Genomic DNA, 26832 nt, shown 5'->3' with positions numbered 1-26832 from the left:
TCAGAATTCATCAAATCCATTGATAATACTTGTTATTTTCCCACCAAAACAATGTCACTTCCAGGACGACGATGATGACTAGCAGGATCCTATTGTGAAACCTATTGATTATCAACCTCACATTGCGTGCCACTGAATTACTGCACATGTTTAAATACAGTACAATAAATCCAGTCATAACATGACCAAACATGTGTGGATGGAAATACAGAGAGAAACTGACACTTTCAGGGTAGAATAATGACAGTGATCTATAAAAAGCCCAGAGGGTAATTCATCTGCCCTCAATTATCTGTCCTACTTCATCCTACACATCCAGCACACAGATTCATCTGGACACAAGCGTCTGCTTATATATGTTCAGGAGCTTCTTTATTCAGAAACTGTCTGCTAATTCTGCAAGTCTGTGTTTGCTGAGGTTTCATTGAGCCGCCGTGTGCTTGAAGTTGTCCTGAAACTGCTTACAGAAGCATTAAATCGAAGCTCATGCGTGTATGGGATGAGTTCGTTTTTGATTGGTTGTATTCTAGGTCAGTAAAAACAGAAAACAAAATGAAGCGTTTGATGAATCTTTATTCGCTTTGAAAGACCAACAGTTGATTAGTTTCTCTTTGAGAAATGGCTTGTTGTTCATGTATGGATACATTCATAATCATTCATAACATAATAAGATACAGACGACTGTTAGTGGCAAATCCAAAATAAAAACAACATTTATAAAATATTGTGATTGGCAATCAGGAAGTATCCATATCTAAAAACTTGAGGTGCTTATACAGTGCTAGCAGTGACAAACATGTATTTGTAACCTTTCCAACTGAGAATGAACACTGGACAAAAATAAATCAGACAAAACTTCCCATTTAGTGAATCTCACAACAGAAACAAGCAAATTTGACACTCACAACATTATTTAACACATGATCTCTGTTTGATTTGAGAGTTCAGCAAGGCAAGATTTCACTGAATTACCACTTAAACTTTCTCACATTAATCTATAAACTGACCTGGATTACAGTGCACAAGAATACATGGCATTTTTTGCCCTTTTCCGAGCTTGATAAAGAAACTAATCTCACCAAATTGACACAATGCAGCTCAGAGGGAATATTAGTAAAGCAAAAAGAGTCAATAACCAGATGAGAGAAAGGAAAGATGCTGTGTAATGAAACCCCAGCAACTCTTACATACAGTATTTCCCCATCCAGTCCTCCAATCCACCCACGGGAAAGAGAGATCATTTGAGTTACGACTGCCTGTGTTTCGCTCTGTCGTAGTTGAGGAACCGGTGAAGAGAAGAGTTCACGATCTCCATGAACGCCTGCGGGCTTATTCTAACCTGGGAACATCATCATCATCTTCATCTTCACCACTGCATTGAGCTCTAAGGCATCTCCTCGATTTCTTCAGCTTCTACCAAGCAGGTCTGATCGCTGGAAGGGGATCTGAAGGGCGGGTGGTACTCGATCAGGTTGAGGATGGATGAATCCGGGTTGTTTCTTTGGTGAAGGAACCAAATCACAGCAGAAACAACCAGTATCAGGACCACACTGATAATGACCAGAGCTGAGAGAAGAGGACTGGTCTCTGGAGACGAGGACAATGAGGATCACAAAAACAAGAGCATTTACTCCAGTCAGAATGCCTCCAGACTAATCAAAAAAGCTGACTTTTTATAGGAAATTACTAATTTTCGACATTATGTGTCTTGATTGGACAAAAATGAGGAAACCTCATACTTACTGGATGGGCTTATCCAGACTGCCTCTGAAAAACGGATCAGAAAAATTGGGGGTCAAATTACTATTTTTATGGGCATTGTTGATTGACAGACTCCTTGTGCATATGAAAATCTCACTAGATTATTACAATTAATGGAAAAAGGAATCTTTAGAAATGTAAACTGATATTTCCTACTGACACACTTCAGCAAAAGATATAAATAACTGTCTTACTGTCTTAAAACCATTTTTTGGTGAAAATACTAACATGCGAAAGACTTTTGCACAGTACTGTATATATATATATATATATATATATATATATATATATATACACTACCGTTCAAAAGTTTGGGGTCGGTACGATTTTAAATACTTTTAAAAGAATTCTCTTCTGCAAACCATGGCTGCGCTTATTTGATTAAAAATACAACAAAAATCAGTTATAGTATTAAATATTATTCCAGTGTAAATCAGCTGTTTTCTGTGTGAATATATAGTAAAGTGTAATTTATTCCTGTGATCAAAGCTGAATTTTCAGCATCACCAGTGTCAGTGTCTTCAGTGTCAAATGATCCTTCACAAATCAGTATAATATGAGGATTTGATGCTCAAGAAACATTTATTATTATTATCAATGTTGAAACAGTTGTTGGTCTGTCAGTTGTACAGTTTTTTTTTTTTTTTTAGGATTCTTTGATGAATAGGACGTTCAAAAGACTTTTGTAACATTATAAATGTCTTTACTGTCACTTTCGATCAAATTAATTATTCCTTGATAAATAAAAGTATTGATTTCTTTCCTACAAAAAATAAAAATAAAATTCTCACTGACCCCAAACTTTTGAACGGTAGTGTATATATATATAAATTATATCCACCCATTGACTGAGTCTGCAGTGAGCTTTCTCTGGATATTTTAGAGCTCCCTCCTCCCCCAACTAAAACCAAAAAACTAATTTCAGAATCATTTACAGATATTTCATTTTGAATTCATTTTTTTTAATGAACGATTCAATGACTTGCTCATAAAGTCTGTTTCATTACTGGATCTCTTGAATGATTCAATGAGAAATAATTTTTTAACGTCGCCACCTGATGTTATATTAATTTGAAGCATCAAGTATCTTTCAAAAGATGATTCACATCCGATAAACATCAGTATTTATATCCGAACTATAAACTTTTATCCCAGTACTTCTGTTTCAGTTTTAATTATTGTAACACAGAATAATAACACAGTTAAAAACTGTTTGTGACGCGGTAATAAGTTTGCGTGGGTGAGATTGTGATGGTTTAGACAATAATTGTGGAGCTCGAACCAAAAGCATAACATTTATTTTTTCTGCTTGAAATAAAATAAAATATCCAAAAACTAGAGTGTAAGCATCTCTTTAGTTAGCCTGGTTAAAACCAGACCATTCTCAGTTGTAACTGAGTTATGGTCTGGCAAAGCGTCATAGACGAATCATTTCCAGAGGGGCGTCACTAACGGACGTCGCGGATAGACCTAAACCCAATCAGAGCGATGAAGGAGATGACGTATGCAGAGCGGCGGAGACACATCTCCGAGTGTTGTTCTTTGCTCGGTTTTTAACTAAAAGGAAACGTTCAAATCGCTTAAAACAGACGCGATAGCTGATTGGAACGAGTGATGTTCGACGGCGGCATCCATCTTTGTAATGTAGGCTACAAAATCTGCTTCAAAATCCCAGCGCTGTCGTCATCGTGTAAAGCCCGCCCCAACGTTTCTGATTGGTGCCGCGATTTCGACGGATTGGAAATGGGCTTGAATGAGCTCTTTGCCAGACTAACTTTCCGAGCAAATCTAAATTTGCCGGAAGTTGTCTGGGTTTTTCCAGGCTACTCTTTAGTGAGAATAACTTTCATTTTGTATATTGTGTATAGCTTGTGTTTTTATGAGAAGCCAAAGGAGAATTTCCACATTTTAAAGTTTAAACTAAGATTAATTTAGATTAACTTGATGTCCTAAAATAACTAGAACTGAAAAAAAAGAAAATAATAATAAATAAAAATATTAGAAATGACAAAAAAACACACAACAACATCACTAAAATTTTAAAATTAAAATATACAAAACTAAAAACACAATTCAATATATATACACTCAAAAAAATGCTGGGTTGTTTCTGTAAACAAGTTGTTGGGTTGATTGTGCTGGGTCAAAATGTTGGGTTGTTTGGGGTACTGTAAACACATTCTTGGGTTGCTCATGCTGGGTAAAATTAGTTGTAAGATGGTCATTCACAAATAAACCGCTGGTTGGGTCAAATGAATGACCCAGAAATATGGGTTAAATGGTAAAAACCCAGCACTTGGGTCAAACCAACCCAGCGCGTGTTCTGTCCAATAGTGACCCAGCGGTGTGGTTAAGGTTGGGTTATTTTTAAACCCTGCAGTTTTTAGAGTGTATATATAAAAAACTATAATGGTATCTCAATGCTGCTAAAATACCACTTTTGACAATTGTGAACTTACTGGTCTGACACACTACCCCGTTCTCAGGCTCTTCCGTGCAGCTGATGTTTTCCCACTTCCCGGTGTTGGAGTGAAGAGCGACACACGTGTCCATGAGAGACAGATCCGTGTCCTCCGAGCCGCCGTCCTCCCAGTTATTATAGCGCAACACGCTGTCATCGTCATGCCACTTGAAGACATCATCTGCAGAGACACACGATGAGAGAGTAATGCTTGTAACCAGACATATTTCATACACACATTCTCAGTGACAATAACAGGATAGCTTTCACTGTGACATTTATTTCACAAGATCATATAATCCTTTAGTATAATGTAAACATAAGTTTGCTGTCGGGACTTAACTTGATCACTAAAGCCCACCTCCACAGATTAATAATAATGAAGTTATTAATAAATAAAAGAAATAAAGGTGGATAAGGAACTCACAACACATATAATATATGTGTTGTGAGTTATGATTGACAGGAAAAGGTCCTCCAAAACCTTCATTTAAAACTCTATACTCTATTATAATTATCAAGTTATTAATAAATCAAAGCAATAAAGGTGGATATGTATTGGTAGTGATGCAAGCAGCTGTTTATATATGTGTTGTGAGTTATGATTGACAGGATTAGGTCCTCCAAAACCTTCATTTAAAACTCTATACTCTATTATAATAATCAAGATATTAATAAATCAAAGAAATAATGGTGGATATGGATTGGTAGTGATGCAAGCAGCTGTTTATATATGTGTTGTGAGTTATGATTGACAGGATTAGGTCCTCCATTTAAAACTCTATACTCTATTTTAATAATCAAGTTATTAATAACTCAAAAAAATAAAGGTGGATATGGATTGGTAGTGATGCAAGCAGCTGTTTATATGTGTTGTGAGTTATGATTGACAGGATTAGGTCCTCCAAAACCTTCATTTAAAACTCTATACTAATAATCAAGATATTAATAAATCAAAGAAATAAAGGTGGATATGGATTGGTAGTGATGCAAGCAGCTGTTTATATATGTGTTGTGAGTTATGATTGACAGGATTAGGTCCTCCAAAACCTTCATTTAAAACTCTATACTAATAATCAAGATATTAATAAATCAAAGAAATAATGGTGGATATGGATTGGTAGTGATGCAAGCAGCTGTTTATATATGTGTTGTGAGTTATGATTGACAGGATTAGGTCCTCAATTTAAAACTCTATACTCTATTATAAAAGAATAAATAAATAAACAAATAACATAAATTATAAGTTACGCACATATTTTTGCTGGAAAACAATGACATACAGTAACTCGTTAATCATTTTCAACCCAATTGCAATTAATTCTTTCATCTTCAACAAAACCCCAAGCAAAATGTTTAGGTTTGACACACTAAAAGTACATGCAAATACATGATGAACGAAACAATAATGTAGCACTTGCTGAATCTCAGTCACACTGGGTCATTCAGATGATCAAAGTTCACATTGTCCTCGGGTCCATTGTTCAATAACTAAGTGAAGTCTTTCATCACGAAGCATAAACACTGATGCACACATGTGGCGTCTGGAATATGTTTCTATAGTTTTCACTTGAAAGCATCTGGACTCTGGGTGTGGATGATGTATTCTTTGAATCCGCCCCTAAAATAACAGGATTTCCTTGTGTTGTGTGACGCCACGTGTGAAAAGTGCACTAGAGGAAAACAGCTCGAAAACTTAATGTGTGTTTGTTTACATGTTCATTGTGTATGGACTAGCAATATAACGAAGAGACTGAGCAACAGAGCAAAGGGCTATTTGTCATCATGTACTCACTCTCATGCCATTCAAACCCATATTATTTTTAGTGTAAGTGATGTCAAACCTGGCAGAGCCGTCAGAACAAACACAAAAGAACAGCTTGAACATTCGTCCATGAAAGAAAGAAGTGCTCAGAACGACATGAAACTGGTGCCTTAAAGCGTTTAAAACAGAAAGTAGCTACTCATGATTCACTCGTTTAGAAGTTATACACACTGTCAGCAACACCAGGCATATAATCCTCTATAACTAAACAGACTGGGTAAGGCTTTTCAAAGCACTCCTTTCACAGTGTAAGCAACAGTCTGGTAAACAGAGCTTTTCCACAGGCGCTGGTCTGAACAGATTAGTGAAGTTCAGCTGCATTCCAGTGTAGAGACGCTGGACCACGTCCAATAACATGCTTAAGCATCTATTCTACTGTGTTTTTAATGAAAAATAAATAAATAAAAAAATTCTATTAAAAAAAATTGAACGTATAACTCAAGAATTAAGTAGAACCTGCATATTGCAAAAATTATTTACTAAAGAATTAAATGTGATTTACATAGTTCAGAACAAAATTGTGCACAATAAAAAGCAATAATGTACAAAAAAAATGCAAACATTTATATTTATGTGTAATTTGCTTTAATTCTTTAGAGAATCCTTTTTCCCCCTACTGTTTACTATTTAAATTATTATTTATAATTTCACATATTAGAAATTTTACTTCTGGTGAAATCAATCCGTTAAAATGAACGTGAAATTGTATTCGATTACCTCCATAATCTTACATATTTCCGAGTGAAACAGGATATTCAATGAGGAAAAAATAATGTAAGGCGAGAGTGGCTTTTAAAAAGTGGGTGTTTAAGGGATGGTTGATTATGATTTCACTTTTCTAACTTTAGTTAGTGTGTAATGTTGCTGTTTGAGCATAAACAACATCTGCAAAGTTACAATGCTCAAAGTTCAAAGCAAAGGGAGATATTTGCTTTTAAATAAATCATTTTTTTTTAAGGACTACAACAAACGGACGGGACTACACGACATTCCTCCCGGGTTAGTGACATCAAGAAACTTAAAATTTACATAAACCCCGCCCCCGGGAACGCGATTTATAGATTATCATGACAGAATATGCTAATCAATGATTAGAAGATAACTACACATCCGCTACATAAATTCATGAACTAGCCATTCAGAAATGTCCTGTTGCATGTTGTCACTTCTTGAGTCTCTCCATCATCGTCTGACTCCGGTTTGCACATAAAAGCTAAAAGTTTTTGAAATTTTCAGTGCATGTGTGTGTGAGGTAAAAGGACACCTGTTGTAGCTCCGCCCTCTTCTTGAAAGGGAGCAGCAGCTCATTTGCATTTAAAGGGACAGACACAAAAACGGTGCGTTTTTGCTCACCCTCAAAAAGTTACAATTTTAACATGCTATTTAAAAATATCTAGGGGTATTTTGAGCTAAAACTTCACATACACACTCTGGGGACATCAGAGATTTATTTTACATTTGTGAAAAGGGCATTATACCACCCCTTTAAGGCCCGTTCACATCAAGGACAATAACTATAACGATTTTGATAAAGTTCTAAAAAAATATTCTTCAAAATATTAAAGAATACACCACAACTATAACGGCACAGAGAAACGATATCATTGGAATCACTTTCAGAAATTTTTTTTCCACCTGATAAATGATTAAAACATTGACAGCCAATTAGAATCAATCTTCCTGAAAGAAAAACTCATTCATTTAAAGTGACAGGCGACAAAACTGCAGTGTAAGCTTATAAAAAACAGAACGATATCATCCGCTGATGTTGACACTGATATAGTTATCTTATCATTACATATTTATCGTTCTTGGTGTGAATGTGCCTTTACTTGTAGGGTTGAGCGATATCGCCCAAAAATTATCAAGATAAAAATGCTCATATCAGTCGATATCGATAATTATCAAGATAAATATCAAATTTTATTTCTTTTTTTTTTAAGGCAGATTTTTGCTCCTGAGTGAAAGTACGGATGTAAATGTATGTTCATTAACAAAAATAGTAACATCTGTTAAAATTGTAACAACCTCCTTTTTAAAGGGTAAAGTTTTATATAGTATTTGGATCGTTTACCACAGGTAAAACCACGCACTGCACCGCACTACCACGGTAAAAGGTTACTATACTGTTTCTATGGTATTTATTATGAAAAACAGTAGCCATTTAGTGTAATACAAATGCACAAAAATGGCTATAGCTTAATTAATTATACTCCATTATCCTTTTAATACATTTACCCCTGGTTTCACAGACAAGGCTTAGTCTAGTCCCAGACTAAAATGCAGGTTTGGACTGTTTTAACGGTAAGCAACTTACGCATATCTTAAAATATAAAAGTGCCATTGTTTTGTGTCAAGATGCACATCAGTAATGTTTTTACTAAGGCACGTTTATAAAAACTACTAAGTTAAATGTCTTCATTGAACTAAGGCCTAATCCTGGCTTAATCTAAACCCTGTCTGTGAAACCGGGCCTTAATTTCTACATTAATAATATAATAAAAAATTCGATATGAATAACTCACATTTCTGCCACAATCAGTGCCGCTGCTAGCCATTTTGGTGCCCTAAGCATAATTCCTTTATGATTTTATTTTATTTCCTTTATTCCTTTGTATTTTATTCTCAATATGTACACATTCATTATAAATCCTGTGCCTAACATGATGAAAACGGCTTTGTTCATGTTTCTTGTCCCCTCACAATGACAGTAGCCGAAACTATTACACTAGGCTACATGTTACATAGGCCTATTTTCAGTTCAAAATGGCGAAATTCGACAAAACTATATTAGTTTGCCTAATTATTTTTTGTCATTCGTTTAACATTTATGACCTAAAAAAAACTGTCAAATAAAGTTAAGTTTAGCTACTTACATCTTATCTCGCACTTGACCGTACACTGAAGCGTCGAGTTGCACTGTTAAAATTCGCGATCAGCGTCTGTGAACATAAAGCCCGCCTACTTTGATTTGATTGGTCATCTCAAATATTCTGACATTGACGAGCAATGACAGACCAATGAGGCTCAGATGAACACACACACACACACACACACACACACACTGTCCTCTGTTTCTGACGTGCTGTCTCTGCTCGGCGCCGCTGCGGATTGAAGAGGAAGAACGCGCTGAATCTGATTATAACAAGAAGTTTGATGATTGGTTTTTCATTAGGCTATTTTTGGTGCCCCCTCAGCACTTGGTGCCCTACGCACAGCGTGTGATGCGCGTGGTGGGAGCGCCGGCGCTGGCCACAATACCATGGTTACAGTTTGCGTTACTAGAGTGAATCCATGGTAAATGTATGTGATTCGTGGATTGAAAAGCCTTCTAACAGTATCATTGTCGCTCAATGTTTCTCCAGTTTTCCGCATTAGTGTTGTTGAGAACGTCAGCACCGTTTCATCTGGCGTTAGTTTAAATCACAAGGCATTTGATTTGTGGTTTGAATGGGAGAACTCAAACGCTTCTCACGGCGTTGTTGGTCGCGTAAATAGTGCATAGACATTATATCAAACACTTTTAGAACTTTTGTTATTATTTTATAGAGGAAAATTACATCGCAATAATTGTCTCTATCATTTTATCGCCCAGTCCTAGTGTCACTGTCTAGAATGAAGGCTGATGGTTTGAAGGGAGGGGTTTAAAAGTAAAAGGGATTCGTGATGTCAGCCGACAATACAATTTGTTTCAGAAGTGGAGCAGATTACTACATTTTGATGAAAAACATTTTTTTTGTCTAGAATAACACGCACAGATGAAACATTTACAATAAGATATGGCACTAGGAAAGCAAATATAGATCATTCTGATGTTTGAAGACTTATATCACTAGGTTTTGAGACGCAGGCGTGTTTCTGGATGAAAATTAAACTTACCGTCGCTGTCATAGTACATTCCCAGCCAAACGTTCATTTTGCCTTTCCATACAAAAGGGCTGTAGTTAACGATGAAGTCATTCTCCTCGGCACTTTTTACTGTCAAGAGATCTAACAACGTAATGGGAAGGTTAAACTCTAACATATAGTGTATAAAAACCAATACACAAGTTTAGATGTTTATATTTTGCAAAATGCAAAAAAGCAATTACCATATCTTCCACACTTGTCTTTTGCATCTCCAAAAGTGTAGCTCTTGGCTACGTCCTCATCTCCATGGATGAAATGATAGCAGTTGAGGCCGAACGGCAACCATGTTCGTCCATCTGCGGGGCAGTCTGTACAGACAAGGCGATTTTGGGGTTAACAGTTCAACAAGTCCTAACCAGGTTGCAAGGTAACAAAAACGTTTCGTTTTACGTTTGTTTTCATGGAACACTTGAGACATTTTGAACTTGAACATTTCATAGTGACATCTGTCAAACTCAAAAAGGACATAAAAACCTCACAAAAGTATCTTAGCAGTAGTTCACATGACCTATGAATGTATTTAAAATATTATGGAACAAGAAATATAGCTGTTGAAGTTCACAAATCAAAAATAGCAACAGACAAATGACATGCAAAATATGCTCTTCCTCAGTATTTTTGTCTTGTTTTCCAGTACAAATATCTAAACATTCTTAAATCAAGATACATTTACTTGAAATGCACAATGCCTTAAGTTATTAAGTTTTATTCTCTGAAAAAATTATCAAAACTAAGTGAGTTTTTGCTGAAAACGAAAAATATACAAAACTTTTTTCCCCCCTTTTGAATGAATTTGTACGTTTTCAAATTCTTACTCCATTGGCAAATATATTTTCTTGTTTTAAGCATAAACTAAACTAAGCAACACTTAATATCTAATTAATTTTCTCCAGTAGGCCTAAATGTAATCTTGATTTAAGCATGTTTGATGTATATTTGAAATGGAAACAAAACAAAAATAATTGTATTATTTTTACAGTGCAAGAACCAATGATGTTTTGATAATGACTCCAGAAGACTTAAATACAGTACAGTGCCAATGTTGTATGGTAGCATATGGGTTTACATAAGTATATGAGTACATGATGACAGGATTTGCATTTTGGGTGAATTATTACTATAAAAAAATATTTAGAGGTTGCACAACAATTCCTTGCTGATGAAAAGTATAAGTAAACACTATAGGCATTTCAATTACATGCATGAAAATAATAATTTCAGGAAAATCGAAATCAATCTGCATATTTCCAGAAAGTTCTGTCACAGTCACCAAAAACTGAAACAACGTGACAGAAAACTTCAGAAAGCTCATTTAGGAATTCACGCGCCAAATCATTATAGTTTTACAGTATCGATAATTTTTATGGTATAACTAACAAAACAACGTTTATGTGGAGCTTCCCCTTTCATTTTTAGAGCCTGACTATTTTTTTCCCAGTCTTGCTAAGATAGAAGTCAAAGCTCGTGACATTGTGATGCAGAGCTACTGACACGAAGAGAAGTTTGACGTTCCATTTCAGAACTTTCAAATGTAACTCAAAAGAAACAATGTAACTGTTTCTCGTGACGAGAACACTGGAGATCTCAGATGAACTCTGATAAAGTTCACTCTTGTTGTTCGCATCGCCATTAAAACAAACAATACAGTAACGAGCTCAGCGTTATACGCGTAACAAACACTCGCTAACGCAAACTACTCACCACCACCAGTCGTGTCCTCTCCTCGCGCGAAACGACACGTGAGAACAAGAAGAACGCTGCAAAACACTGTAAAATGACGAAAACTGGACTCCATGTTTTCAACACAGTGCAGATATCATGGCAGAGCTTGAGCCTGAACGCTGAACGCGTCACTCACACACACACACACACACACACACACACAACAATAATTTAACTCGGTTTGTTAAGGGTTAAATGCATTGTTTCTAGTTTTTTAATGGTATTGCTATGTAGCTAATCTGAGACTTTGTGCATTATTAAGTTGTATTACTGTATATTAAAGCACAGAGAGATGACCGATGACCTTTTAGATGTTATTTTGGCACTGTTAACTAGACTAAAGAGCCTCGAGCCATCAAATCCCACAGGAATATATATAGGCTACAACAGTGAACTCACACCATCATTACACTCGGATAAAACACCTGTCTGACTGAACACAGAGATGAAATGCCTTTATTGTTTGTTTGCTTTTAAGTTCATTTTTAAAGTGGCGTTGTTACATAAAAATAAAATAATAAATACATCAGAAATGTTCAATCTTCTTAATCGAAAGGACATGCATATGAAAATGTTTTTCCAGATGTTTACCATTTTGAATTAAATGTTTAAAAATGAAATAAGATCATTAATTATACCATAAATTATTACATTCATTCATGTAAAAAATAGATACATTTATTCATGTTATAACGCACCTCAGTATTGGCATTAAAACACTAACTTACACGGTTTAGGAATAGGCCTACGTATAAGATTTTAAAGGAAACTTTATTAAATAAACTGTCATTTTAAGCCGGCACACATAGAAATATTATGAATATTATATATCAAAGTCTGAGACACATCGTGCAAAAATAAACAGAGTTACGGTTGTTTAAAGAAACGAAACACTTTCTCACTCCCCAGACGTCTGTGGAATAATAATAATAACATTAATAAAATAAATGTGTGACTGTGATCATTGCCAGCTCATCGTGCTGAGATGTTCTTCTTCACATTTTTAAAGAAACACACAGTATTTTGGGGATAGGCAACTTTGTGAACCTTATTAGGTCGAGTATGTCTTTAAAAACCTGTTCTCAGAACATTAAAAGCAAAGAAAAATAGCCTAATATTTTTCATTTCAAAAGTGTCTTTAGGAAACAACAACTTTGTTCTATAATCACTTATAGATATTATTTAATAGCAATTTTAGTACTTCAACTTTTATTTAACTTTTAGTTAAAAAACATTTATTTTAGTTAGTTGCCAAAGCAATATTTGGTGTGGATCTCAGATGCGTCCTTTAGATGGCGCTCTCGCTGCATGGACTGATGCAGTGCTTTATAAAGTCCCACTGAAGTGCCTTGGAACATAAAGGAAGCTAAGGCGGGACATATTGAATGGCTCCTCCCCCTTTTCAAATAGCCAATAGCCTTTAGTTTACCTCACAGACTGCAAGTACTACTTTGAATTCATTGAGGTTTGAATAAATTAGCCATTTCAATCTTAACCAACATATAATTGGGAAACGGAATAACACTCGAGCGTATGCACAACCGAACACACATCTTCAAGTCCATATTGCTCCTTGACGTGTCAACGGTTGCTTTGGCCAGGTGGTATTTATAGCATAGGGGGCGGAGCTTGAGATTCTAGAGAGCATTTGATTGGACAGAAGATGTGATGAAAAGCTCCGCAGTGATGTTATAAAAATCTGTGATCCATTTTAGCGGAAGGGAGAGACTGTAAGTTTTGAATGCTTATATCTCTTAAATGCGAATTTTGTCATTGTTTTGGAATACACCAGCTTATTCATAACCTTTGAGGAGTTCAGTACAGTATCAATGACAAAACTTCATTAAGATGGTTTATTTAAAATTTGGAAAATCTGTCTGAATAATTGTGCAGTCTGAAGTTTGATATTGATTTCACGTATCAAAAAGAGTATGATGTGTTCATGTAAAATAATGTATGGTGTGTGTGTGGTCATTGCTAGCTAAAACTATTAAATATTGTTATCGCTTTGGCAACAAACTGAAATAAATATGTTCTAAGTTGATATAAGCTGAACTACTAAAATTACTCAAACTAAAATAACAGAATTACCATAAAAATAAAGCTTTATATAAATATTAAAACAAAAACGAATTTATAAAAAAAAACGAATAAAATCACTAAAACCTAAAATTAAATTAAAGCTAAATAAAAATATTTATAAATACTATAATAGTATATAAATACATAATTATATATACAGTATATAAATAGTATATTAGTAAATTATAGTAATATAAAAGTATATAATTTATTATTAAAATGCACAAACTTTTTCTGCAGGGTTTGGGGAAGTCTATTGTATTTATAATTAAATTCATATAAAAACTGTGTATTTCCATAACACACACACGCACACATTACTGACACTCATACTGGAAAATATTTCTAATATATTCATATATAAATGTAATGAATAATATACACATCACAGAGGACCGCTTGAATAACCACTCTTGTCTCTCTCTCTCTCATTTATTGTTAAGGTTAGTTAAATTCATAAAAGATCATATCAAACTGTAATTTATGCTTTAATGACCAACTATTTTGTTTAAATTTATTTTATTTTATTAACAATTTTAAGATAGAGATATTTACGTCAATCACTTACCTGGAGCATTTGTGTACATGTGGTTAGGCTTTGCCTTGTAGATTAGATAGATGAATAGTTTTTAATATACAAATTAACATCTGAGTGAACATTTGGAGCCTGATATCACAGTGTGTGTTTGATTCTTTAAACACGTTTTTAACCTTATTCTTGAGTTCTTCTGTTACTGAATAATAGTCCACAGCGAGTACAGGTGCTCTAATGGATCTGGACCACAAATATCAGCTTCTGCTCTTTCTTTTCCATGTCTCTGGAAAAGTGACGATACGAAAGCATTAAAGCTGGTTTGCTTGCTGGTTATAGTGAAGGGACTTACACTAACAAATGATGCTCAGTCTCAAATCCAGCTTTTCGCTGAGACACTGACACCTGCTGGTCAAAGTCAAGTACTGCTGAGAAGGCCACACTGGTCACGTGGTAAACAGCAGGCAACTTAAAGGGTTAGTTCACCCAAAAATGAAAATGATGTCATTAATGACTCACCCTCATGTCGTTCCAAGCCCGTAGACCTGTAAGATATTTTAGATTTAGTCCGAGAGCTTTCTGTCCCTCCATTGTAAATGTATGTACGGTATACTGTCCTTGTCCAGAAAGGAAATAAAGACATCATCAAAGTAGTCCATGTGACATCAGTGGGTTAGTTACAATGTTTTGAAGCATCGAAAATACATTTTGGTCCAAAAATAACAAAAACTAGGCCTTTATTCAGCATTGTATTGTCTTCCGGTTCTGTTGTGGATCCGCGTTCACTGCCGCCGCTGACGTGTGTCTGGTGTGTGTGTGTGTTAAACTGTGTTCTGAAGATGAACGGAGGTCTGACGGGCTTGGAACGACATGAGGGAGAGGCATTAATGACATCATTTTCATTTTTGGGTGAACTAACCCTTTAAACTTACCTCATCCAAAAATGACAGTTCTGGCATTATTTACTTTTTATATTGTCTAAAGCAGGGATTCCCAAAGTGTGGTGCGCGCACCCCCAGGGGTACGCGAGCTGTCACCAGGGGGTGCGCGAGAGGAAAAATGCAATGGCGGTCTGTTTTTTTAAATGGGATTTTTTCCATACAAAAAAAAAAAACATGAACTGTAAACATTTCCTTTGTAATCGCTTATATTTTAAATAAAAAAACTATTATTTGTTAGTTTTTAATAGAAACGTATAAGACAGCAGCTGCTGTCTTCTTCTAAACACTGCTCTGCACACGTTATCAACTTCTAAATTCAAATGTGCTTTCGCGCGTTGGCTGGCGCTTAGCCAGTGCTGTCATAGCCTATATCACAACTATTGAGTGTTTTCAACCACATAATGTTTATTTTAAGTTTCAGACATTTAAATATACATAAGTACTAGCAAAACAATGATTTTGATTTTGCTGATATCTATGGATAAGGCAATAATAATCATTTTTATTATAAGATGACACGTTTTATTCATATCAGATACACATTGTGTAGAACGTAGCTTCACATTTTACCCTATTCTTCTCCCAGTTCACCAGCCTCTTACGTTCATGTATTTCGTGAGAAGGGGAGAAACTGACGTGTTGTAAATCCAACAGATCCGATTCTTCTCTGAACTGTGGCACAAACTAACATGACGTCGCCCATCGCGCATACAGCTCAACTAACGCAATCGTTATGAAGGCGTTTAAACAACACAACGCGTCCACTTACACATATTTGACAATCGGAATATCAGTGTTTCATGCTATAGCTAATACATTTGTGAATATTTTTGATAAAAAGGAAAAATGACATAAAAGCAGATCCTCATTCATTCAGCGCTGTGTTGTGGTTGCGCTGTGTCCCGTGACAAGCAATGACGCGTCACCATGGAAACATTAAAGTGACAAATTCTAAATAACGGTCGCATTGGTGTGAAAGGGTTAAAAGTGGAAGCTTGTGCGTAGCTTTGTTGCATTATATTGAAACTTTGTTTATGTTGTTATTGTCATGTGTGTTCTGGTTATTTGAGCATGATAAAACATGAGTCTTTATATGACAATAAAACAAAGCTTTGTTGCGTTTAAAAAAAAAAAAAAAATTAAGTGGGGATTGGGGGTGCGCCAACCCGGTTGGGACATAGAAGGGGGTGCGCAAGGAAAAAAGTTTGGGAACCGCTGGTCTAAAGAAAATACCATAAAAATATCATAACAGTAGTGCATGTGACGTGATGCTTCAGGTGAATGAACGACAACATGAATAAAACAAAAATGTGTTTTTATTCAAAAATTCTCAAAGAAATGAACAGAAATAAAGCTTAATTAACAATCTACTGAAAACAAAGGGGAGAAAAAGAGCTTTTTTTGGCTTCAACAAACACTCCAGAAAACAAAAGAAAATATACAGAGGAAGGTTTCTGATAAACCGAACGTACAAGAGACCACTGGCAAGCGTGTGGCACGTACAACAGAAAGAAATTACAAAATCAACTCTCATATAGATATCTCTATGAAAATCTTTTTATTGTTTTTATTTTTTCAAACAGTCTGTACAAAACTTCTCTCTTCATAAATTATTACTTTTTTTTTTCCATATAACTTAATGGCTGTCTAGTACATGATTTTTCATATTCATGAGCAATTTCTCTCTGCACAACAACTCTTTTCAACTCTTTGACCCAGACACAGATTGGCACTTCGGATTCAGATGTTACTAGCAGCATGAGCCACACAAGAACTCTACAGAAACACACTCGCTGCCACACACACACACACACACACACACACACGCACGCACGTCAAGAATGGACTCGGCTGTGAGCTGAGCACCACGGATACGCCGTTAAAACTCTGTCTGGACTCGGTCTGAAAGCAACAGTATGGAAGCCCATTTCTGACACATAAGACAAAAAAATCATGCTTTGGTAAATCATAATTATTACACAAGTCATAATTATGAGATAAAAAGTCAAACTTGTGATACTGAGTGAGATTAAAAAAATATTTTGATGTAAAATGTTGAAATAATTCTGATGAAAAGTCAAAAACTTTCTCAATTTTAACTTTTTATCTCATAATTTCAACTTTTTAAGTCATAATTTTGACTTGAGTATTAATTTATCTTTTCATCTCAAAATTGACAGTCATAATTATGACTATTACAAATCATAAATGACTTTTTAAATCATAATTTAACTTTTTATGCCATTTACCAGAACATGATTTTTTTGTTCCATTTCATTTAGTAACGATTTAGTCCTTGTTACATGTAGTAATAACTATAAATTGTGCATAACTATGCAACTAACCTTAAAACAAACTTTAACCGTAACTCTGTAGTAACTACCCTGTAACACGGACACCTTAAAATAAAGTGTAAACCTTTATTTTAAGATGTCGTTGTTACGTTGTACTTCCACAAATAAGTACTGAGTAATAATAATTAACTACATGTACTTACGTACTACAGAGTTACGGTTAAGGTTAGTTCCTTATTATGCATTATTATGCTTATTATTATACCAATTATGCATAATTTACTGTTATTACTATAGTTTGTACATGTAGTAACGTGTAACTAGGTCACCTTCAAATAAAATGTTATCTTTTTTGTGTTATGTGCGGTAAATGGGCTTCATACAACAGTGATGTCTCTCTCTCTCTCTCTCTCTCTCTCTCTCTCTCTCTCTCTCTCTCTCTCTCTCTCTCTCGCGCACGCTTTCTTGTCTACTTCCTATGGACTACTGGAATATCTTGTGATGAAAAGCAGCATTGTTTTTTGCTTTCAAAACGATGAATCTGAATGCTAAACGACACTAAAACAAACGCACAACTTTCCTTATAATGATAACAATAATAATAAAAAATAAAAAAACTTTTTGTTTGAAGAAGAAGAAGAAGAAGAAGAAAAGGACCAAAGTATCTGAAAAGAAAAAACCTGAAAGAAATCAAGTGTACATGGACAGCTCCTGAGCGGCCCGTTTGGTCTGGAGGGGCGGGCTGAACCTGCTAGCCCGACCAATTAAAACAGAGGACAACAAAACTCTGAGGTAGATAACCGGTCAACAAGACCCACCAGGTCAAAAACACAGTCTTTTGGAAGACAAATTAATGAATAAAGCCTTACTAAAGTATATTGTGAGTTTAGAAGAAAATAAAAACGTTTTTCTTGTAATGGATGCGATTATTTTTTCAAAGGTCGTGTCCTAAAACCCAGTGAGCTGCTTTCGTATTTCCCGAATACGTCACGTTTTTTATCATCTGAAACATGCTGCCACTTATACTAGAATGCAAATAAAGTTACGCTTGTCTTTTCTTCCCTATTGTGACGTACAGGTGAAACTCGAAAAATGAGAATATCGTGCAAAAGTTCATTTATTTCAGTAATTCAACTTAAAAGGTGAAACTAATATATTATATAGACTCATTACAAGCAAAGTGAGATATTTCAAGCCTTTATTTGTTATAATTTTGATGATTATGGCTTACAGCTTATGAAAAAACCCAAATTCAATATTAGAATATTGTGAAAAGGTTTGCTATAATCCATAATCATCAAAATTATAACAAATAAAGGCTTGAAATATCTCACTTTGCATGAAATGAGTCTATATAATATATTAGTTTCACCTTTTAAGTTGAATTACTGAAATAAATGAACTTTTGCACCATATTCTAATTTTTCGAGTTTCACCTGTATATCCAAGTGAACAGGAACAAATGTAGGGCGGGGCTTGATTTTGTCCATGGGGAGTTAATTGGATGGTTGTGGTTTGCTATTGGCTGATCTCATGTGAGTGACAGGTTGCCCCGCCCTCGTCATCAGAGAAGAGATGCTGGAAGTTATTTTGATTCAAGAAAAAAAAAGATGTGCACGGATAATCCATTTAAAACAAATACGGCGATATTCCATAAAAAAAAATAGATTTCATGAAGACTTTTTAAAGTCAAGTTCGCAAAACATTTGGATTCTAGGGTAGTTTCAGTTTCGCTTTAGGGTTTGGTGTTTTATTTTTTAATTCTAAACGTTGTTTATAATGAATGCACACTATAATTTATGTTTGTGTTTTTAATTCCTGTTCTGCTCTGAATACCGTTACATTTAAAGGATTGGTTGTGGAGTGACGGGAAATAAAACACATGTTTATTGTGCTTATAATATTTGTAAATGTTTCCGTTTATTTACCGGAATTATTTTCCAGGAAAATACGGCAGTAAGTGCATTAAGACACCTACAAATCCTAAGGCAGCATCATATAAATCCTTCATTGAGAAGACAATCCCATAATGCATTTCGAGTAAAAAAAAAAAAAAAAAGCATGGCTAAAAATAGTTAATAGCACGACTAATTTTGTACCTTTACTGCAACATGCCAATGCAAAACTCTCCTGAAGTCTATTTGTATGACGCATGTATTACTTTTACAAATAATGATGAGTTATGATGCTCCCTTAGAAGGCAGCTGTCTATGCAGGCAGCTCACTAGGGTTTTAAAACAGTGCCGTCGTTTCAACTTGTCCTCGTTTCAGTTTCAGTTGTCTCTGCTCTGTAGTGATGTTTTCGTTTAGTTTGTGGCACTTGCTGGATCCAAATCGTCCTTCACGCCATCGGTGTCCGCACCTCGAAGACTAAAGACAGCTGAATGCATATGTACAAAGAAGGCACATTCTCCAGAACTGCAATCTAGTCTGTTAAAAAGTCTCAGCGTGGCCCGTCTCGAGAGAAAACGTCGAAAGTGCCGAGATTCGTCTGCCTGCTGTAATCGAGCGCACGTTCACCTCTCCCGAAGAAGCCCGCCGAACCGCTGTTGTTTCCTAAAGAGGTTTTCGGTCTGACTGACAGGCCACGCCTCCCTCCCGCCCCCAAAATTAGAATACGAGTCAAAGCTCCTCCCCCTCCCACACGAGTTCATCTAAAGCTAAACTACAACACCGAGATTTATAAACGAAAGTAAAAGGCAATTATCAAAAATGTGATCGTTCAGCAGAATTTCTACCACATTCAAACAACCAAAGGATCACCACCTCTGATTATAAAAACATTAAATCCTATGAAAACTCCATCAATGTTGTCACTCGAAACGGTTTGTACTCTAAAAGATCCGGAAAAGCAAAACACCGAAATCCAAGCGCAGCGAAATTTTCCTTTTTTGCGAGATGCTAAAAAAGCCCTATTCAGCTGATTTACAAGGCGGTAGCCGCACGCCTCTTCTTCGGCCACTGTACGGGAAAGAGTTTAAGGCAAATCGTATAAGACGAACAGATCGGTCAGACCGAAGATGAAGCACACAACAGAAAAACACATCAACGACACTCACACCGCAAGCACAAACGCATCTTTCTCAGGATGTCCGGCTGACAAATCTCTAAGAACAAACATCTGTTTCAGTACAAAAGAAGAGAGAGAGAGAGAGAGAGAGAGAGAAAAAACAAATCTGAAATCATAAAAACAAGAATAATATCCATGCACATTGAATCGCATGATGAAGTTCCTGCATCTATGTGACAATCCTTGGTAAAAAATAATCAGTTTCCTTATTAAAATAAAACTTTTCTTTTTCTTTTCTTTCCATTTCATTTGTTTTTCTTTGTTAGCATCCTCGGATGAAATGAATCCTTGATTTGCACCTAATGGAACTTATACCAAAATAGTTGAAGTAGTTTTATTATAAAACCAAGGAACTCATCGTAGAACCTGTGCAAAATGTTGATTCATCGGTAGAGCCGGTCCTTCAAAGGAAGCTGTTATTGATTTAGCAGTCGTCTCCTTCTCTCTCAACCCTAGAAGTGAAGCAGAAGAAGAACACTTCAAATCAATAGTTTGATAGAAAGAAATGAAGACTTTGATTCAGCAGGGATGCATTCAATTGATCAAAAGTGACAGTAAAGACATTTATAATGTTATAAAAGATTTTGGTTTCAAATAAATGCTGTTCTATTTGTCAAAGAATTATCAAAGACTCCACAAAAATATGAAGCAGCACAACTGTTTTGAACAATAATAATAATCATAAATGTTTCTTGAGCAGCAAATCATAATATTAGAGTGATTTCTGAAGGATCATGTGACACTGAAGACAGGAGTAATGATGCTGAAAATTCAGCTTTGATCACATTTGAATAAATTACATTTTACTATATATTACAATAGGAAATAGTTATTTTAAAAAGTAATAATATTTCAAAATATTACCATTTTTATTGTATTTTTCATCAAATAAATGCAGCCTTGGTGAGCGGAATACACTTCTTTCAAAAACATTTTAAAAATCCCATCCCAAAACTTTTGTATGAGAGTGTATAATATAATATATTTTCCAAAATCTTTAACCAAAGACCAATTTCTCGGCAACAAAATATTTGAGATCTGAGAATTACTATAAAAATGTATTTTCAACTAAAATTTCCATGCATGAAAATTACAATTACAAAATGTCCATTTTTACTTTTCATCATTTACTCACTCTCATTAAACCTCTTATTTTTTTCTTCCTTGACACACAAAATGAGCTTGAATCTTCCTGTCTGCAAGACTTACTACTTAGATCTTATTCACGACTGTGCAATTAAAAAATCATGCCATGGATGAATCAAAGCAGGTTTGAGATCATTGATTCCTTCATGTCAATGACAAAAATTACTCGACTCAGTAAAAAATTCTGTCGAAACCATTAAGTAGCATTGACTACTTTTAAGATACTTTTTTTGGATCTTGACAGCATGAATAACCATCAAATAATAAGTAAAATAATACAAGTCTGGAATGAGGCAAGGGTGAATAAATGAGGACCGAATTGTCATTTTTGGGAGAACCATCCGTTCAAGTTAGACACGACACACACACACACACACACACACACACACACACACACACACACACACACACACACACACACACACACACACACACACACACACACACACACACACACACACACACACACACACACACACGGACCAGTAAAGCAGTAAAGCATGACTGCAGGTGCCTCAAACTGATACCACATTAAACCTGTTTACACTTCCAGACCAATTATTTCAAACAGATGTAAACCGATGTTGCATCAACACTTGAAATGACCTCTAAACATTTAGATAAGGATCCTCATGCAATGCTTCCACATGCACAAGACTTCCTCCGCCTGGAACCCAGAAAGTCATTTTAATCGTCTGTAGAGAACATTCGTTTTTGTGAATATTAAGATACCAAACAGATTTGGGTTTGACAACAACTTCTCTTTGGTTGCCTGACAATTTTTTCTCTATATCAGTGTCAGTGTTTCTGAACTCCCTGAAACGCCTCCATTGTAGTCTTGAGGTTTCTTCCGGGAACAAACACGTCACAATATTCCTCATTTAAATCATTCATACGCAGAATAAAGGGGCGGGGCCTGGTTGAGTTAGTTAGTAGTGTGTTGAAACTGGCGGTTATGGTAAGGGGCGGGACATTTCCCCAAACACACTTGAAGCGCTTGACCAATCACAACACACTGCTCGATCAGCCGACCAATCAGAGCACAGTGTGCTTTTCAAAAGGAGGGGCTTCGAGGAACACTTCATAGTTCCTATAACCCAGGAACTGGGATCGATTTTAGTTCTAGAAACGCCTTTTGGTAGGACTAAATTAGCTCCTACTTCAGAGTAGAGTCTAACCCGGCACAAGAGGAACTACCAGTGACGTAAGTGTATGTTGATTGGACGAATGCATGCGAAACACTCCAGTCATTTTATAGCCTATATACAGTATTTACTCCACGGTCACGGAAAACAGCGATAGATGGACTGACGCAGAAGTCCAGGCACTTCTCAACCTTTACACCGTGTCCTAACTACACGCGACGCCGCGGCACGCGATAGAAGGTATCTTTTCCATGTTAATCAGAGTTTTTGTCCTAACCAGACGTGAGAGCGACACGCAAAGTTTCTAATTTAGAAACGGTTCCTATTTCTGCGACGTCGCGGCTGACAGATCCGCCCACACAGAGATCTCATTGGATGGAAGTTCGAATAAACCGATTGTCATATGAAGAAATTACACTGGTTATGAGTACACATTATTTATTTTTTTGTTAAAAATAGGTCACTGTGCCACAAGCGATAATATATCATTTACCTCAGACTTTGAAAGCATATAATATAGCGTTCAAACTGAATTCTAAGCAAACATACAACTGTACTTCATAACAAAATTAGTCAATGAGTATATTTTGTTAATGTTTTGATTTTTAATAATGTTATTTCTTGATTTGATTATGTCCTTACCCATTTCCAATGCGAGTGCGGGCCAGCAGTGCGCTTTCACAGAGAGACTCCGCCCACACGCTGTTCTGAATGGCTGTGATTTTTGATTGACGTGTGGCGTCTCACAGTCGCGTCGCGTCTAGTGTGGACAGACACACTTGCTGTCGCTGGAATTTTATCGCGTCGCGTGTAGTTAGGACACGGTGTTACGCTAACGAGGAAATCCAACGCTACTTTGAAGGTACCAAGCGAAGCATAATGATTATATATTTCTGCTCAGCTAGTGACACTGGACATCAACCACACAGTAAACGCTATAATACATTTTCATATACCCCTTAATTTCTTTAACAGTTCTATCTAATAACGTATTAGACAGGACTGTTAAGCAGATCGTTAACTAGTGAAGATGGAGAATGGGAGAGCTGTGTGCTCAGCGCTGTCAAAATAAAAGTCTGCAGTGCTGGTGCGAATGCAACCAGGAAAATGGCCCTAGGGGAAAATATAGTTCTCAGGGGACAGCCTTAGTGACTAGTTCCTATAACAGACTTCTTATAACTACCCGGTGCGAAAACCCCTATAGAGAGCGAAAACAAAACGAACGTGCATTTCCCAAAGCCAACCATGGTTGCAAGTTCTGTTGCGACCACATTTGGCTAATGATGCTTTTGGGAAACGCACCTCAGAGCATTACTGACAGACTGACAAATATATGTAAAAAAAATGATGTTCATGAAGCATTCAAAAGCATGAAAACCTATTCTAGTAGACCCCAAAAACAAAAAAGGGCTTAATAGGTCCTCTTTAAAGGTGCAATGTGTAAAATTTTTGAGTATCTATTAACAGAAATCCAATATGACATCCATAACTATGTTTTCAGTGGTGTATAAAGAACTTACTTAATAAACCATAATGTTTTTATTACCTTAGAATGAGACATTTATATCTACATAACCGCGGGAACCCCCTTCTATGGAGGTCGACATGTTGTGACGTCATGTTTCTACAGTAGCCGACAGCGAACACACAGCGCTACAGAGCGCGTTTCGTCACTACCTTGAAAGAGAAGCCGCAGAAAGCTAAAGCTAGCCATAGACACCGTGAGTAGTGACTTTTCCCTTGTCAGTGGTGTAAAATATGTAGTTGGATTGTTTCATGTAACTTAGTTCTTCTCCCTCGCTGTGTTATGGCTTTGCTATGTGGGGAGAAATGTGCTGGTTACGTTCGTGAGACAATCAGCTGATTGCTATTATTATATTATATATAATAATATAATAGAGTTTGGTTCCAAAACGCGATAAACGCCATTTAAAAAAAAAAATTAGTTACTGCAAAAATCAGTATTGTATCTGGTTGGTATTGAAAAGTCATTCCACGCAATGTAAACAGTAACGGCAGCGCCTTAAATACACCCGGCTTCCTAGTTTTTCTTATCTATTTTGTACTTTTCGATCAACAAACAAACAAAAAATGAATAATTTTGACGCCATTGATGAACCTGTGGTTGTTTCTGCGGTGGGTAAGAAACGTAAGGCATCAAAATCGAATCATTTACGAGAGGAGATTAAGAAGATGAGGCACTCGGGAGGAGGAAAAAATGTTTTCAATCTTCTTTACAGTTCTTAATAAAAAATATTATACTAATAAACTTACGTTGCAGTGTATTTTCAACAGTTTCAATATGAAAAAAAACAACTTTTATATTGATTCAATGGATTAATTGCATTTTGAATTTAAAAAAATGGATTTATTGCATTTTGGGGAAAAAAATAATCCGTTTTTATAATAAATATTTGAAAATCAAAACCTGGATTTAAATTTTTGTTGTTATTATGACCTACAAATGCTATGTGAAAGTTTGAAACAGAAAATAGTGGTTTTCATCTTTCCACTTTCTTGGTAAAGAAAACACATTTTTACTTAAATTAATGGATTTATTGCGTTTTGGAACCAAACTCTTCATATTAAGACCCTTGATCCTCACCTGACTATGGCTTTGTAAACATTATCCATGATGTGGTTTATAATGGACTGTGGTACAGAAACAGTGACAATGTTACACACTCTTGGCTTACTCTGGCTATTCTCTGCTGTCTCAGACGACGATATGTTTGTCCCGTTTGAGCCACCGTAGCTTCTTCGAAAGGGAGGGGTGAGCAGTGGGCTGAGCCCTTAGTGCAACTCGCAACCGAACTGCTAGATGCCGCTAAAAAATACACACTGCACCTTTAATGTTTAAATGGTTTATAGGAAATTCTCAGTGGATTTGATTTCTCTATTCAATTTTTTGGGTTCCAAAAGCTTATGGTAAAATGACACACGAGCCGTTACATGATGTATATGTGTGTACAGATCAACAGTGAAAGATGTGAGTGATAGTACCTCTTCATCACTTGGCCTGCTGATAGGTATAAGGTGAATGATCACTGGACGAATCCACCTGAGGTTGTGGACTGTTCTCCTGCAACAAAACATGATGCTTCAATTCTCACATTTAGGCACCAAATCAACACAAGCAAAGCATGTCATCTCATCATACAAGCTGAAATCAGAACAGAGATCTGAAGCACTAATATAATATAAGTCAGAATATAAATGACTGAATTTTTTCCACTGCATATTTCGCTTATTATTTTGAAGGCAATTAACATGCGCTAATGGATGACTGTCACAAAAACATGCTCACGTCACTGAAAAACAAACAACATAATAGGTTTCCCATTCTGTAAAAATAATACTATTACAATACTTTATCATATATATTAATTAAATAATATTAATTAATCAATAATTTTATAATTCATATTCAAAATATATCATTGCAGAAATGAAAGGCAATACACAAAATACTACCCTAATGTATAAATACTTCAATACTTGAATTTAAATCATATATTATTATTGTTATTATTATGCATCATAATTGGGAGAATGTGCTTAACCGTCATGAAGATAATCTCACAGAAAAAAATCAATAGCTCTAAAAATAAGTGAGCAAAATATTTAGGGCTGTCAAATGATTACCGGTAATCGTGATTAATCGCATCCAAAATAAAAGTTTTTTTTACCTAATATATGTGGGTGCACTGTGTATAATTATTTTATATATATAAATACACACACATGCTTGTATATATTTAAGAAATATTTTCATGTATATACTGTATATAGATTTATATATAATTTATATTATATATAAATATAAATATTTTATATATAAATAATATTTTTTTCTTAAATATACATGCATGTGTGTGTATTTATATATATACAAAATAATTATACACAGTGCACCCACATATATTATGTAAAAAAAACTTTTA

The 26832-nt window shown here is 35.5% G+C and overlaps 2 protein-coding genes across 4 annotated transcripts in view; both read right to left on the bottom strand.

The window, feature by feature from the left end:
- Positions 1 to 555: 555 nt before the first annotated feature.
- cd302 (CD302 molecule) lies at positions 556 to 11791 on the bottom strand. Its single transcript, XM_056242707.1, has 6 exons — positions 11658 to 11791; positions 10139 to 10264; positions 9927 to 10037; positions 4221 to 4403; positions 1744 to 1767; positions 556 to 1587 (listed from the first exon to the last, which is right to left on the bottom strand). The coding sequence occupies exons 1-6, from the start codon at positions 11749 to 11751 to the stop codon at positions 1385 to 1387; spliced, it is 741 nt and encodes a 246-aa protein (XP_056098682.1). The 5' UTR covers positions 11752 to 11791; the 3' UTR covers positions 556 to 1384.
- Positions 11792 to 20845: 9054 nt separating this feature from the next.
- The window catches only part of LOC130077463 (RNA-binding motif, single-stranded-interacting protein 1), an 83126-nt gene continuing 77139 nt past the window's right edge, over positions 20846 to 26832 (bottom strand). For all 3 annotated transcript variants that reach the window (XM_056242703.1, XM_056242704.1, XM_056242705.1), the window contains exons 13-14: positions 25892 to 25970; positions 20846 to 21049 (exon numbers count right to left, since the gene is read on the bottom strand). In XM_056242703.1, coding sequence (XP_056098678.1) covers positions 25899 to 25970 — 72 coding nt within the window. In that variant the 3' untranslated portion in view covers positions 20846 to 21049; positions 25892 to 25898. The remainder of the gene's footprint in view (positions 21050 to 25891; positions 25971 to 26832) is intronic.

The sequence above is a fragment of the Rhinichthys klamathensis genome, unplaced genomic scaffold (genome assembly GCF_029890125.1).
Source record: "Rhinichthys klamathensis goyatoka isolate OS25496 unplaced genomic scaffold, OSU_Roscu_1.1 h1tg000746l_1, whole genome shotgun sequence".
NCBI classification, from domain to species: Eukaryota; Metazoa; Chordata; class Actinopteri; order Cypriniformes; family Leuciscidae; genus Rhinichthys; species Rhinichthys klamathensis.
The sequence above is the reverse complement of the archived record's forward strand: the minus strand, read 5'-3'. Positions and strand labels throughout refer to the sequence as shown.

What these genes read in the sequence shown, in the direction of transcription:
- cd302 (XM_056242707.1), bottom strand. Translation starts at nt 11,751, where the DNA reads ATGGAGTCCAGTTTTCGTCATTTTACAGTGTTTTGCAGCGTTCTTCTT. An exon ending in AGACAAGTGTGGAAGATATG is followed by an intron (nt 10,038 to 10,138) that starts GTAATTGCTTTT and finishes TTACGTTGTTAG; the next exon opens with ATCTCTTGACAGTAAAAAGT. An exon ending in AGTCTGGATAAGCCCATCCA is followed by an intron (nt 1,588 to 1,743) that starts GTAAGTATGAGG and finishes CCTCGTCTCCAG; the next exon opens with AGACCAGTCCTCTTCTCTCA.